Source organism: Pteropus alecto, unplaced genomic scaffold (genome assembly GCF_000325575.1).
Source record: "Pteropus alecto unplaced genomic scaffold, ASM32557v1 scaffold105, whole genome shotgun sequence".
Taxonomy (NCBI): Eukaryota; Metazoa; Chordata; class Mammalia; order Chiroptera; family Pteropodidae; genus Pteropus; species Pteropus alecto.
This window is the reverse complement of record NW_006436294.1, coordinates 5,927,446-5,940,423: the sequence shown is the minus strand read 5'-3', so window position 1 is coordinate 5,940,423 and position 12,978 is coordinate 5,927,446. Positions and strand designations below refer to the sequence as shown.

The 12,978-nt window shown below is 51.6% G+C and overlaps 1 protein-coding gene across 1 annotated transcript in view; it reads left to right on the top strand.

The window, feature by feature from the left end:
* The window catches only part of PTK2 (protein tyrosine kinase 2), a 175,948-nt gene that overhangs the window by 93,683 nt on the left and 69,287 nt on the right, over positions 1–12,978 (top strand). The window contains exons 13-14 of the mRNA XM_025047590.1: positions 4,156–4,186; positions 7,382–7,434. Of these exons, the coding sequence (XP_024903358.1) occupies positions 4,156–4,186; positions 7,382–7,434 (84 nt within the window). The remainder of the gene's footprint in view (positions 1–4,155; positions 4,187–7,381; positions 7,435–12,978) is intronic.

The following is a 12,978-nucleotide window of genomic DNA, read 5'->3' as shown; positions in this document are numbered from 1 at the left end:
CTTTCTTTATAGGAAATACAGTGATGAAGTTGGTTTTAGAAATGTCTGAAGGCCTCTCAGGTAAAACTTTTGCAGCCACAAGCTCTTGAGTTTTCATTTTGTGCAGGAAACAGAGGTAGATACCTTGCAAATATTATTTAAATGTTTTGAGAGAATTCTTTCTGGTAGAGATAGTGTTTTGTGAGCAGTTAAATATGACATAGTGCCCGTCTCCTTTTTAGTAAATAGTTCTTTAAATTTCACGCTAATTTACCAAAACGTTCTTTAACAGTTTGTTGGTACACATTAAAAAAAAACAGCCAGACATTAAGCATTAAATGAGCCATTCCATGTTTAAAGCTTCAACATCTTTCTCTGTTGGTTTTTAATTGGCTTTTTTTCTTCTCTAGGGAGAAATATTTTGATATCAAATCTAGGGAAATGAGATATATTAAGTTTTTCATTCATATGAACAGAGCATAACTGAAAATGCGTCTCACAGAGCATTGGTCGTTGCCAATTTCATGTTGTCTTTATAGGATGAATTGTAATAGATACCTGAAGTGATGCTATATTGCCTAATCGAAATGATATCTTAAGTCAAACATGTTTAATGGACTGTATTCAGAAATATGTAGACGAAAGCATATGTGCATTTTTTAATTTGGATTTTTTTAAAATTTCAAGTACATAAAGGCAAAACATGTTTCTCCAGCTCTGATGTACTGTTTTCCTTGTGCTGTATTTTAAATAGCAGTTATGTACGTAGCCATCCGTCTTCTGTGGATCATAAACTGCTTAGTGGTGAGCCACGTAGGATGCATGCTTGGCCGCGTAACGGAGTATGGCTGTCATAAGTGACCCTACTCGGAAGTTCTCTGTGGCAGCTCTGAGTGCGCCCAGCCGCACTGTGTCAGTTTCATGATCTGCCCTCATCGCTTGGAGTTTATAAAGTGCTTTTCAAGGTGGCACTTAATGGGTCGGAAAATATAATAAGAGCCACAAGCCAAAAGTCCTGAACCAAGTCCACCAGTCTCTATGTGACCTTGGTCCTTATTGTGGGGTGTTATCTAATCTGTCCCTTACCCACAGGACAGCTCAATGGCAATTTTTTAATTTTAATAAAATTCTCAAAGGAAAGGATTATGCACATTAATGTAGGATCATCATTTCATCGTTCTTAAGGAAATAGTCTGTATGTAGGACGATAGTAAATACTGCACATTGCAGAGGAGGAGGGGACGATATAAGGAACCAAATGAATAGAGTTTTTTTTTTATGTAAGTGTGGAAATGCTTCTGTTAGTAAAAGATGTTTTTAAACCTATGATACAGGGGACAACATTTGTAACATACAGAGAAGAATTAAAACATCTTTATTTTTCAAGAGCGTGTCCAGCCCATTGAGTAAGATAACCCTGTGCCTTTACAAACGGCCACCTCATAGAAGAACGGACACGCAGCTGCCCGGTGAGCACACGGACGCAGACAGTGCACACTGTTCGGCGCCTCACATTGGTGAAGGACCGACGCTGCCCATTCTTGGCAAGGCTGTTGGAGAACGCACCCTCACCCCTTGCTGGCGCCACTGTGACTTGGCACAGCGGGCTCGGAGGACAGTGCAGCAGGGGCTCTCTGCCCAGCGGGCCACCTCCTAGGAATCAGGCCTGCAGGACCACTGGCACAGCATGGGCACTCGGTGTTTGTCACAGCGCAAAGTTAGAAACAACCTAAGCATCCACAGGACGGGGTCAGTGAATAAACGAGGGAGCACGGTCACCTGATGCAGCAGCGTCTGGCTGTTAAGGTGACACAGTGCTGCCGTCGTGTGGGAAAGCTCCATGCACGTGTGTGTGCGTGTACATCCACCCTGCATGTGTGTGCGCGTGCGTGCGTGTACACGCGTAAAGGAAGTCTGGGCAGGCACGTGCTCAGGTGCACAGTGCTGCTTCTAAGGAGGGTGCAGTTGTATTTGGGGGCCTTCAACTCTTCCGTTTTTTCCCCCACATCGTATACCTTTATGATTTAGATTTATTACAATGATTCTGTAATTTTTTCTTAATCATTTAATTAAAAAAAGTAGATAAAACCTTTTATTCAAAATTTAAAGCCTCGATTCTAAAAATCAAAATAAAAATGTAGGTTCATACAATGCACACCCTTATTCCTAAAGAATTTATTCAGTGAAATGATGTACATACCACGTGAATGACATGAGAAGTCACGTTCAACTTATAAATTTAAAGAAATGTTAAGAAGTAACTCCTAGAATTGGGCATTTTAGTGAGTTCTCGTTTTTTTGTGATGCTGCTGCCAGTGCGTCAGCCGCCGTCTTTCTCAGTATTCTGTTCCTTCTCGCTCGCTGGAAAGGTGCCCCCGAGATCCTCCCGCTGTTGCTCACCTCCTTCGCCGCCTCCTTTCCCCTCCCGCACAGCTGCTTAGGAAGTCTGTGCTCACCGTATGCTTAATAACCGCTTTTCCCCTCCGAGGAAGGAAGACTTTCAGCAGTTCAGGCAGAAGCCGCGGGCGCGGCGAAAGGCCGTGGCGGTGCTCGTTGCGGGGCGGGAGGGGCAGGGGCGGCATCCCCGGGGCAGAGGCTCATCGCAGGCTTTCCCGTTGTTCTGAGTCTGAGCTTCATGGTGTAGAACTTGGTTGTTTTGCTTGAAGTTTGGATATCAGCGTCTTAGGAATGAAGAAGCTTGGACGGTATGATGCAGGAGATGTGCGTGTTCTTTGCTGTCTAAGCTCACAGCTCTCCCTGCAAACGAGGCGGTTCGATCTTTGTCTTTATAGGTAAGTAAACAGTTGTTCAGAAAGAACCGCTGACTCGAGGTCCAGCGCCGGTTTAGTTATTCGTTTACCAAACAGTGGTCTGCGAGCCTCGGGCGCCAGGTACTGCACTAGGTGTCAGGGACCCCCACGGGCAGGGTCAGTCTGACCGTCGAATATCTGACGCGAGGGAAGCGCGCTGTCCAGAGCCTCGGGTGTTCCAGGAGGAGCTCCGGGGAGGAGGCTGTGCTCGAATCGAGCTTGGAAAGATTGAAGAACGATGCTTCCACCAGACGGAAGAGCATCTCTAAGGGGCAGAACGTGTGAAGGCAGCATGGCGTGCCCACGGAGATACAGCGTGCGGCCACGCGGGGTCAGGGAACGGCAAGGACTGGAGAGTGTGCCGAAGGCAACGCGAGCCGTCTGGAGGCGGAGGGAGCTGATGGGGCCGAGTTCAAGGGCAGACGCGAGGAGGGACATTTTGGGCAGACAGTACATGTGACCACACCGGGGACATTACCGAGGAGCTGCCTGGGAAGGCGTCACAGACGTGGGTGGTAGGCGGACACCTACCTGCCTTTACCCCCATCCCACAGACGCACCTAAAGATGTGGGTTAAGTGCTTTGTGGGTTAAGCCCAGGTGCTGGCATTTCATCCTAAAAGCTGTGGAGAGACTCACGTTTTAAGCAGGGGAGTGACTTGATGAATTTATATGTGTAGAAGATGATTCTGGTAGTAACGAGCCTTCTGGATTCATCCAGATAAAAGAGATTAAACCAGCGGTTGCCATGCTGCCTGCTTTACAAGAGCAAGGGTGAGGAGTGTCGCCCCAGTCACTGAACAGAGGCTTGACCTTCGCTGTGACGAGACCAGCGGGAGCCAGTCACTGCCCAGAGGGATGGGTCCGCCGGTCGTTGGCGGGAGGCGACCGCGGTGGGTGGAGGGCTCCCAGCGTGCTCTGGACGGCCGCCCTGGCTCCTGGGCTCCTCTGCCGCGTCCGTCCCTCGGGAGGCCGCCCCTTCGTGCGTCTGCGTCTGCGCTTCTGTGTGTTTTCTGCACAGGTTTGGGTGACGCTGCTCATGAGCATGTTCGGTCCTTGGTCAGAGTGCTGACCTTGACCGGAAGAGAGCCTCATGTTCTGGAGCCTCCTGGAAGGACATCTCCCCCCAGGTTACCACCTGAGCGCGCTGTTTCCGTTAGGCAGGACCTCGTCACCATACGCGCCTGCTGCCAGTTTACGTTAGTTACAAATACTGAGAGTGAAACCAGAAAGCCTGAAATAGCATCAGCTTCCTTTAAGAGTTGTGGCGGAAGTGCTGGGCCGCCACTCATCCTTCCCCCCGATTTCTGCACGTGATCTTTTCAGGAGTGGAAGGGACCTCACCATTCTTTTTTTTTTTTCCACAGAAGGCGAACGGGCTTTGCCATCGATACCAAAGTAAGTGCTGCCTCGTGCATGTTGTTGCTCCCTGTGCTGGAAACTGCCAGGAAATCACTGCGTTTTGTTATCCGCTTGCCCAGACGGTCAGATTTCCACATTCGACAATAGGGAATTAACAGGTAGTTCCAGTAGGAAGTCGGTTGTAAGTCGTGTGATGTATTTAGGTTTAATCAGGTGTCTGCAAGGAATTTTCCCTTTGTTGTAAGTTTGGGAGGGGCTTGAGACTCATCATCGTGATAATGCTGAGGAGGCGGTGGAGGTTACTGTATAGCCATCGCTAGTCTTTATAAGAACTTGAAAATAGGTACCGTTCTGGCTGTTTTCCAAGTAAGAAAATTGAAAATAAGTAATTTACATTAATTTTTTACTTGTTTGGTTCATAAATGTTATAATAGTTATGTTGATCTATAAAATTTTAAAAATCGAATAGTGATGCCAGGAAAACTTATTTAACACCACCTCTGGTCTCGGCCAGTGTGCCCCGAGTGCGGGACCCAACGAAAGTGAGCCGTGGCCCGCGGACGTGCAGGCCAGTCCGCGCGTGCAGCCATGCGCTGAGTGACAGAGCTGCGAGCAGAGTCCCGGGCACCTGCAGAGGACGCGTTCCCCTGGGAGGCTCAGCACCCTCTCTGCCGTCCTCGCCCTCTGCCCCATCACCGCCCCTCGCTGTTTCCTTCGGTTCCGCTTCCTGAACCCATCAGGTCCGTCCACCTGCTGCCTTCCCGGGGTCCTTCCCCTGCTTGTGCCTATCGCTGTCCCCCGTCCGGGCTATCCAGTAGACTCCTGTGTCGGGGTCCCCAAGACCCCCCCCAGGTTTCTTGGTTCTCTAGAAAGGACCCAGCATAGGGTCACACTCACGGCTGTCTTACAGCAGAGGACCACAAAGCAGAACCAGCACAGGGAGAAGGCGCAGGGATGACATCCCGGGGAGACAGGGCAGGCTCCCAAGGGCCCTCTCCCGGCGAACTCGGGCAGGACACCCCTGCTTCCGCTAGCAGGAAGTTGCAATCACGTGTGAAGTGTCGCTGGCCCAGGAAGCCTCTAGAGATGCAGTGCCCAGGTGGTTGCTGGGCCTGGGAATGTGCAGACTCTGCCCGTAGGAGCCTTGCGTGAACCGCGTTCCTACGGACCGTTTGGGCACAGCGACGTCATCGTCGTGCCATCAGTTGGGGGCAGTGGGAACCCCCTGAAGTCCACGTCCCCAAGGACAGCCTCAGAGGACAGCAGTCCGTGCCCACTGGGCTGACGTTTACTGCTCACCTCTCTCCCTGCGCGTCGTTCTGTCCACTCGGTCCTACATCGTGAGGAACCTGTCTTCAGTCCAGCCCTCACGAGGCTTGCTGTTGCTCTGGGGACGAGTGCCGACCTCCCTGAGCCAGCTGGCAGGGTCCTGCGTGGCTGCCGCCCTGCTCGCCCATCTAGCCTCATGCCACCGCTCCTCAGCCGCCCTGGTGTCCTTCAGGTGCTCGAGCACGCCACCCTCCTCTTCCCCACCGCCCCCTCGTCCTCGGCCGGGCCCTGCTCGCCTGGCTGGTGTCATCCTCGTCCCCTCCCCTGGAAACGTCCCAAGGCCCCCTGCTCCTGGGAGCATCCCTGCGTGTTTGCCCGTAACACCTACTTCACTGTAGTGCCGTCACACTTTACAGTGACTCTTTGCTTGTCCACATCCCTGTGGCCTTGTCGAAGGCCAGGGTCACGTGGCGTCATAGACCTGACACGGACACAGTAGCTGTGCAGGTGCGCGGAGGGGTGGAGGAGGCCAGCTTGCTTTGAGCTGTTAGGCAGTGTGCTTCACAGGCTCAGCAACATTAATATTTATTAATGTCCCATATCAGGCCCAGAACTCATGCTCAGAGGACCTTCAGTTGTGGAGTCTTCAAGGGGTGACTTTGAGGTTTAAAACACAGGAATCTTAAGCATAGATGTAAAAGTGAGTGAAGAAGTTTGTAGGTTAGAAGTGGTCGTAGATACTAGAAAAACTGAACGAATAAAGCAAACTTTAATGGAGCAGCAGCTCCTGTTACCACTGTTGATCGGAGGGCAGCGAAATCCATACCAGAGTGAGTGGGGTGACTCAGTGGCAGAGGCGGTGTGGCGAAGGGGACCCCAGTATGTTAGCAACAGAATGTAGAAGCAGATGGTACCTTCTTACGAGTCTGTACCCTGTGACTCCCCCATGAATGCAGTTCAGAGGTAGCCGCAATGCAAGAGAAACTGATGATGTGTCGGAAAAGAACTTTTGTTAAACTTTTATGAAAAAGGTTTTTCACATATTTAGAAAATTCAATAAAAGTAACTCAATTCTGTGGCTTTGTACTATAATCATTCATTATACAGGGTTTTCAGTTGCACACTGAATATTTCCAGTTCTCAAGAATGATTTTCATTCTAATATTTCCTAGTATGAATTCTACGTACTACAAAAATTTCTATTCGGTGCTTCTATAGTAAATGCTTATGTACCTGGAAAAAGTTTTCTTTTACAAAAAGATCAAAGTAACTTTGACATCTAGAGACGGTAGGGTGCCTTTATTCTTTGTGTTTTATTCTTTCCAAAAATTTGAAACTAAACTAAACTTGTATTTTTAAAACGTCACTAAAACCTTTGGTGAGACTTTTATGTGGGTCAACATGTAAAACACTAATGTCATTAAGCCATCTCCTGAAACAAGTGGCCGGGTACATTTTTCCAGTCTAAATGATGACACATGTGAATGTAGGGCCTGCTTTTTACGTGTGCCGAGTTTAAGAAGGAACAGCTGGACAACAGTGTTTCAAATTATGTTTTAGAGAGCAAATTTCACTTCTAGGTGCTTCCCCGCCTCCGTTGCGTAACTCTGGGCAGTCCCCCTGCCGCCTGGCATTTAAACTTAGCATTTTACAGAACCCGAGTCCACCACGTTCAGTGGTATTGCAACGTTTTAAGTCACTGTCACAAGTTGCTCTCTCAGAGCAGGTCAGCGTTACTTCGGTTGTCTGTCATGATTTCTGATATTTAAAACGTGAAGGCAGGTGGTTATTTTAAGGGCTTCAAGTGGTAGAACCCGATTTTGTAAAAAGCCTGCGCTCTGGCATGTCAGCCCCCACGGGACACGGCCCGGCCCCCCCGACCGCCGGCAGTGCTGACGGAGGGAGTGGCGCTGCCTGGGCCTGAGAGGGTGGCATTCACAGTGGTGTGCATCTCTGTTGCAGGCTGGCCAACAGTGACAAGCAGGGCGTGCGGACACATGCGGTCTCCGTGTCAGGTAAGAGGCTCCTCGCAGACGCCGCAGAGCAGGCTGTGGGGGGGACGCACCCACGGCAGGTGTGGCAGCGGGAGCGCCGTATGGCAGACGGCTGCTCGTGTGCGCACACGGGTGGCGACGTCTCCTGGGACAGCTTGTCAAAGTCAAACGTTCCTACTGCCCACTTCGCATAATTTACCCTCATGAAATAGGCTTAGGTGTGGCTCGTAGACTTTTTCTCCTCGAGCTGTATGCGTATGATGCCAGATGACTCGAGATTAGATAGAATTCCAAGTTGTTTTTCAGTTTTATCATGTCGATCGTATTAAGAGTGAAAATTTTTACTTTTGAAGTTGCCATTGTAATTTATCTTTGCAATTCAGCAGAATTTAACAGAATATACTTTGTATATTGTTTTCCGAAGTTCAGGATACGTGAAACATTTTTTAAACAGTTTTTGTCTTTCACAATTAACATAAAATGATGTTTGAATATTGCTGTTTTGAAAATATAGTTAAGATACTGGCATCAGCATTATGTTAACCCTTCGTTCGTGGGTGTGATGAGTGTGATGTACTTTCCGTGGTATGTTTTCAAAATATATGTGTCTTTTCCCCATTGAAAATGTGGAAAACAGGAAAGGGGAGAAAAAGGGAAAAACATCTTCTTTGGACCCGTGTGTGTGTGTGTGTAAATGTGTATCTACGTGTGTATACATAGTACATGTGTGCCGTGTACACACATATATAGGTATGCATGTATATGTATTCACACACGTACCCTGGTTTTAGATTTATGTGTTACATTTCTAAAACATGGGGTAGCTTCTTAACTCTAGTATCTGACCATCTGACTTACAAGAAACCTAATTCCTGTTAGTTTAATTTGCCTTGAGTTAGTTTTTTCTGCAATTAAGTTTGGTGCTTTGCGCAGTTGGTGACTGGATTCTTCTCGTGTGCCAACGCCCAAATGTCATTGCTCATTGTTCTCTTATTCTGCACAAATGTCCCATAAGCTCCTCTCAAGAGATATTCATGTGCGTATTTAGATGCTTGGCAGAGGTACTCTGGCGGTGAACTAGTGTGTGACAAACGTGTGTCGGCTAGTACGGCTTGAGTCATCGCCCGCTTCCTAACGGGGTGGTGCGGAGGGTTGAGAGCTGGAGGCCCAGCGGGCTCGGGGCTGCCGGCACGTCTCAGACGCACCGTTAATCGGGGACGCTGCAGCCCCGAGACGTGCTCAGCCTTGGCGTTTGTAATCCATCCTCGTTCAGTCCTGGTGGGAGCGGGAGATCCCGCAGATGTGAGCCAGTCCTCGGGGGGCTTGTGATTTCCCTGGACGGAGAAGGGCCACCTCGTGCCAGGTGGTGGAGGTGCTAACCCAGTGGAGGGAGCACTCGCTGGGCATCCGGTAGAGCAGATGAGGCTTGAGCTGGCTGAGTACTTCATCCGTGTCTGGGCGTCGCCCGCTGGACTAGGAGCAGCGTGAGGCGTGAGGCCCCGGCGTGCGGGTGAGCCCGTGTGTGCCCGTGTGTGCCCTGCATGTGCCCCACATGTGCTGCTGGTCGAAGGGAGCCAGGATGCCTGTCGGGCTCATCAGGGCTCTTCAGCCAGTGCTGACGTGAAACGGGTCCGTGTGGAACCTCCAGGTCTCGGGCCTCCTCTCGAGTCCCTGATCCCCTGAGTCAGTGTCCTCAGTTCTTCTGAGTTTTTTCTGGAACTGTTCTGGAACATCTCTCGCGGCCAGCCCCTCCTTTGTGCTCCTGCCTTTATCATGTCTTCCTACTCACCCCGTCACCAGAGGTGCAGATCTCAGTCCCCTCTCGATGTTCTTTGACTGACGGCCACCACGCTTACTTAAGGAGACGGGCGGTTGTGCGGTCAGAAGGTTCCAGGAATCGATTACGTCCCAGCAGATGAAGGGTGGCGCTCCCTCCCCCTCCCACATGCTTTCTAGCTGGATAAAATTGAGAACTTGCCCCGCTGGCCCCCTTCTTTCTCCTCGTCCTGCTTGAGCTATTGCATCGTGGGGTTTTCTGATCATCGCCCCTCAGAGTCAGCAGCACTGCCTCCCGGAGGGCCACCGCTCTGGTAACCAGGGGAGCGGGCAGAGTGCCCCGTGTCCAGTGGGTACCTCGTGCCGGCACTGGTTTGAGATCCCTGTCGATCCTTCGTCATTCCGCCTACTGCTTGCTCACTCCAGGACCCGCAGGCCTGGTGATCATCCATCTTCCACGGAGACTAAACAGGACACCTCGCCAGCCCAGCAAGCTCTGAAGGAATACCTAGAAAACCGGTCCTGTCACCAAGCCCCGAGGCTCTTTTTTTACCTCGCGACCTGCCCTGCACCCTGTGGGTGCCGTGAGAGTGGGGAGCCCCCCCACCCCGCGCCCCAGTGCCCGCGGGCTCTGCGTCTGCTTCCCGCGTGGAGCCCGTGCCTTCTGCAGGCCGGTGGCTGGGGCCGCAGCGCCCTCCCCTGCACTGGCCGTGACTGTGCTCCTCTGCCACCTTCCATCTCCTCCAACCGCTAGCGAACCCCACGAGCTGGAAAGCACTCCGTTTTATATTTCCCATTTTGCACTAATTCAGTCAGCAGACACTGAGTGCCTGCTGTGTGCCAGGCACTGTTCTGGACGCTGGGCACGGTCGTGAGCACAGCCGGTCCCCCCCGTTACGGCAGCGATGTCCTGTGGAGGAGACAGACCAGCGGCGCTGAGCTAAAGCAGTTACTTAAAATGTGGTCCGGGAACGTCGCCGAGCAGGTGACAGGCGGGCAGGTCCCTGCGTGAAGTGAGAGGCGGAGACTGCAGGCACCGGGGGCCCGTGAGCACTGGGCCCGGAGCGGGAGCTGGGCGCATCCAGCGCAGCCGAGGTGGCAGAGGGTACAGGCTAGGAGCTGCGGCAGGCAGGGTCGGAAGGAAATGCAGAGGATAAACAAACTCGTCAACGGCGGAGCCAGGACTGGAGCACGGTCGGTAGTGCCCCCCGCTCTGTCGCCTTGCAGGACCTCCTGAAGGGCTTCACCCCAGTACGAGGGCAGGGAAGTGAGGTTGCCTGACGCCCACTTCCGTCCCCACCCAAGAGGGTCTTCTCTGACCATCAAAGCCAGGTTCAGACGTCACTGCTTCCTAGAGGCCTTTCCTGACTACGCCAGTCTCTTCTTCCCTGGAGCCCTCCAGCCCGCTGGACACCTCTCCAGCCTCTAAGTGGGTGTGACTGTCCCCTAGACCACCCCCCCATCCCATCACAGGAAAAGGCCCGTTCCGTTTGCTCTCGTTTATCGCCTGGGACCTATGTGCTTGGCAGTGTTTTTAAATGCATCGGTGCGAGCAGGGCCTGGGCCTGTGTGGGACTTAGACGCGTGCCCTCAGGTAGCCGGAGCCCAGGAAGAAAGGCAGGATGCCTCAGCACTGGCGAGCACGTTGATGGTCACTGTGCGCTGTGAACCATCCTGGGCACTTCTAGGAGGTTTTAGGCCAGGAGCGCGGAGGCCCGCAGCGGGAAGGATGAGGGTCTCCATCACTTCCCTGGCCGGTAAATAAGCTGAGTGTCTCCTTACGTGCCGGAGACGAGACACCGGGCTCTCCACGTTTCAGTGCAGAGGAAATGCCGTTAGTTAGATCTTCTTCAGTAAGGTCAGTTACAGTTGATGTCAAGTGCGTGGAGAGTTTATCTTGGAAATCTAGACAAGGTTTCTCTAAAAATAAGTAAGGTTTACAGAAACATCTTACCAAAACATGCATTTCCTTGGGCACATTGTTCTGAGGGCCTGAAGTGATTATTTTAGCCGAATCAGTTTTGGGGAAACTCGTGCTCATAGAACTCAGGGAGGCCGGTGCATGTCGCAAGGGGTCTGCACATGTGGTCAGGGAGGGAGGGAGGCCGGATCCGGACGGGCCCTTGAGCATTGTGTAGGAATGAGAACCCCCAGGAACGCAGATATTTGCAAGGAGAAAATCAGTGAATGAGGCTTAATTGTAAGTGTTTTGAAGGAATCAACTGGTTTGGTTTGGTTGGTTTCGTGTTTTAGTATTTCGTTTTATTAAACCAGGCCCTCAATCAATGAGTAAAGCCTCAGGCATGACCAGAGCTGAGGCTCAGCTGGGGTGCTGCTGTGCTGCTGCTCCGTTGTCACGGGGCCCTTGCCGGACGCCTGGGTCACACGCGACAAGACGACAGGTGTCAGCAGCTTTTCTGTCGCTTCTCTGATGGGGAGGCCAGCATGATGGCTGTTCTCTGCCGGGCACGCGCTGCTCGGAGGCCTCTGCTGAGCCCTTGAGGACGCACACACGCACCTGTTTGGTCACCCAGTGGTGGTGGCACTTTTTCTGAGGGAGGGAGTAAAATATTATTTTTTTACTTTGCAACAGATTCTTCTGGTTTAGTTCATAATCGAGAGCAAACGGAATGGGCCTTTCAGCATCATTCCCATTACATGAAATTACTTTTAGGTTTTTCAAGTTAGTGGGTGACATTTGCTCTAAACTAAAATATGCGTAGCAAGATGGAACGTGTTCTTTCCGTTAAGCTGCTGCATCACAGGTCCTCCGACCACTTTCTACGTGCAGAAGCAGTTTGTAAACCGTGAGGTTCTGGGAAATGTGGTCTGGTGGCGTGTACACAGTCCACATATTACTGCCTTTTTTCTCTTTTTGTCCATGGCCTCTGAACCAGGTCTGTTAGTCACTGTTAGGTCGCTGCTTTGCACACATAAGTAGTTACCTACGAATGAGGCTCAGATTACAGCCGGCACCTTCACAGGCCACCTGGTGTAGACCTCAGGACAGTCTTCTGCAGTGTCTCCACTCACAGGTGCGGGGTGCGGCTCACAGAGACGGTGTCCCTGCCCGGCTCGCATCGCAGCCAGAGGAGGGAGCCTGGCCTAGGCCTGGCCTTGGGCTCCAGGACCCCTTGCCTCTCCTTAGCCCACACCGATGCTTTCAGGAAGCCGGATGGTGTCCTGGGAGAAAGGGAGCAGTGCTTGGAGGAGGGCGTGGCTCCAGCATGGTCCCCATTTGTGGGGACAGCACAGGATCGAGTCACTTCTGACACGTTAACGTTCGAAAGTCTGCCTTCTTTTCAGGTTTGAAGGCGCTGCTTTACATCCCAGGCTCAGTGTTGACAATGCCATGATTTACGAGGTCGTCTGTCTGCTGTAAGCTTGATTTAAACGCCAGCTTTCAGGAATTTTTAAAAAGTGTCCCAGTTTAGAGTATTGTCACCTAGTACGTGTAAGGTTACTTTCTGTAAATTATATGCTGTATGACATAATTTAATCAAATCAGTGCTCCTGATCGTTGGTGTGTTCAGAGTGGTAAGTATCATCCGATGCTGTTGGCCGGTTCCCAGCGCCTGGCTTGCCGGAAGTTCTTCTCACTTCAGCAGTGGGAGGCTGACAGTTGTCCCTGGGCGGGGAGAGACAGGATGGCTGACCGTGCCGTGGGCGAATACAGAAGCGACTGATCAGACTGCCCCACTGTGCGCCTCCTTTCCCCCGGCCCCCCTCTCTCCGCATCCCCCCCCGTCCGCATCCCCCCTGTCCACATCCCCCCTCTCGCATCCCCCC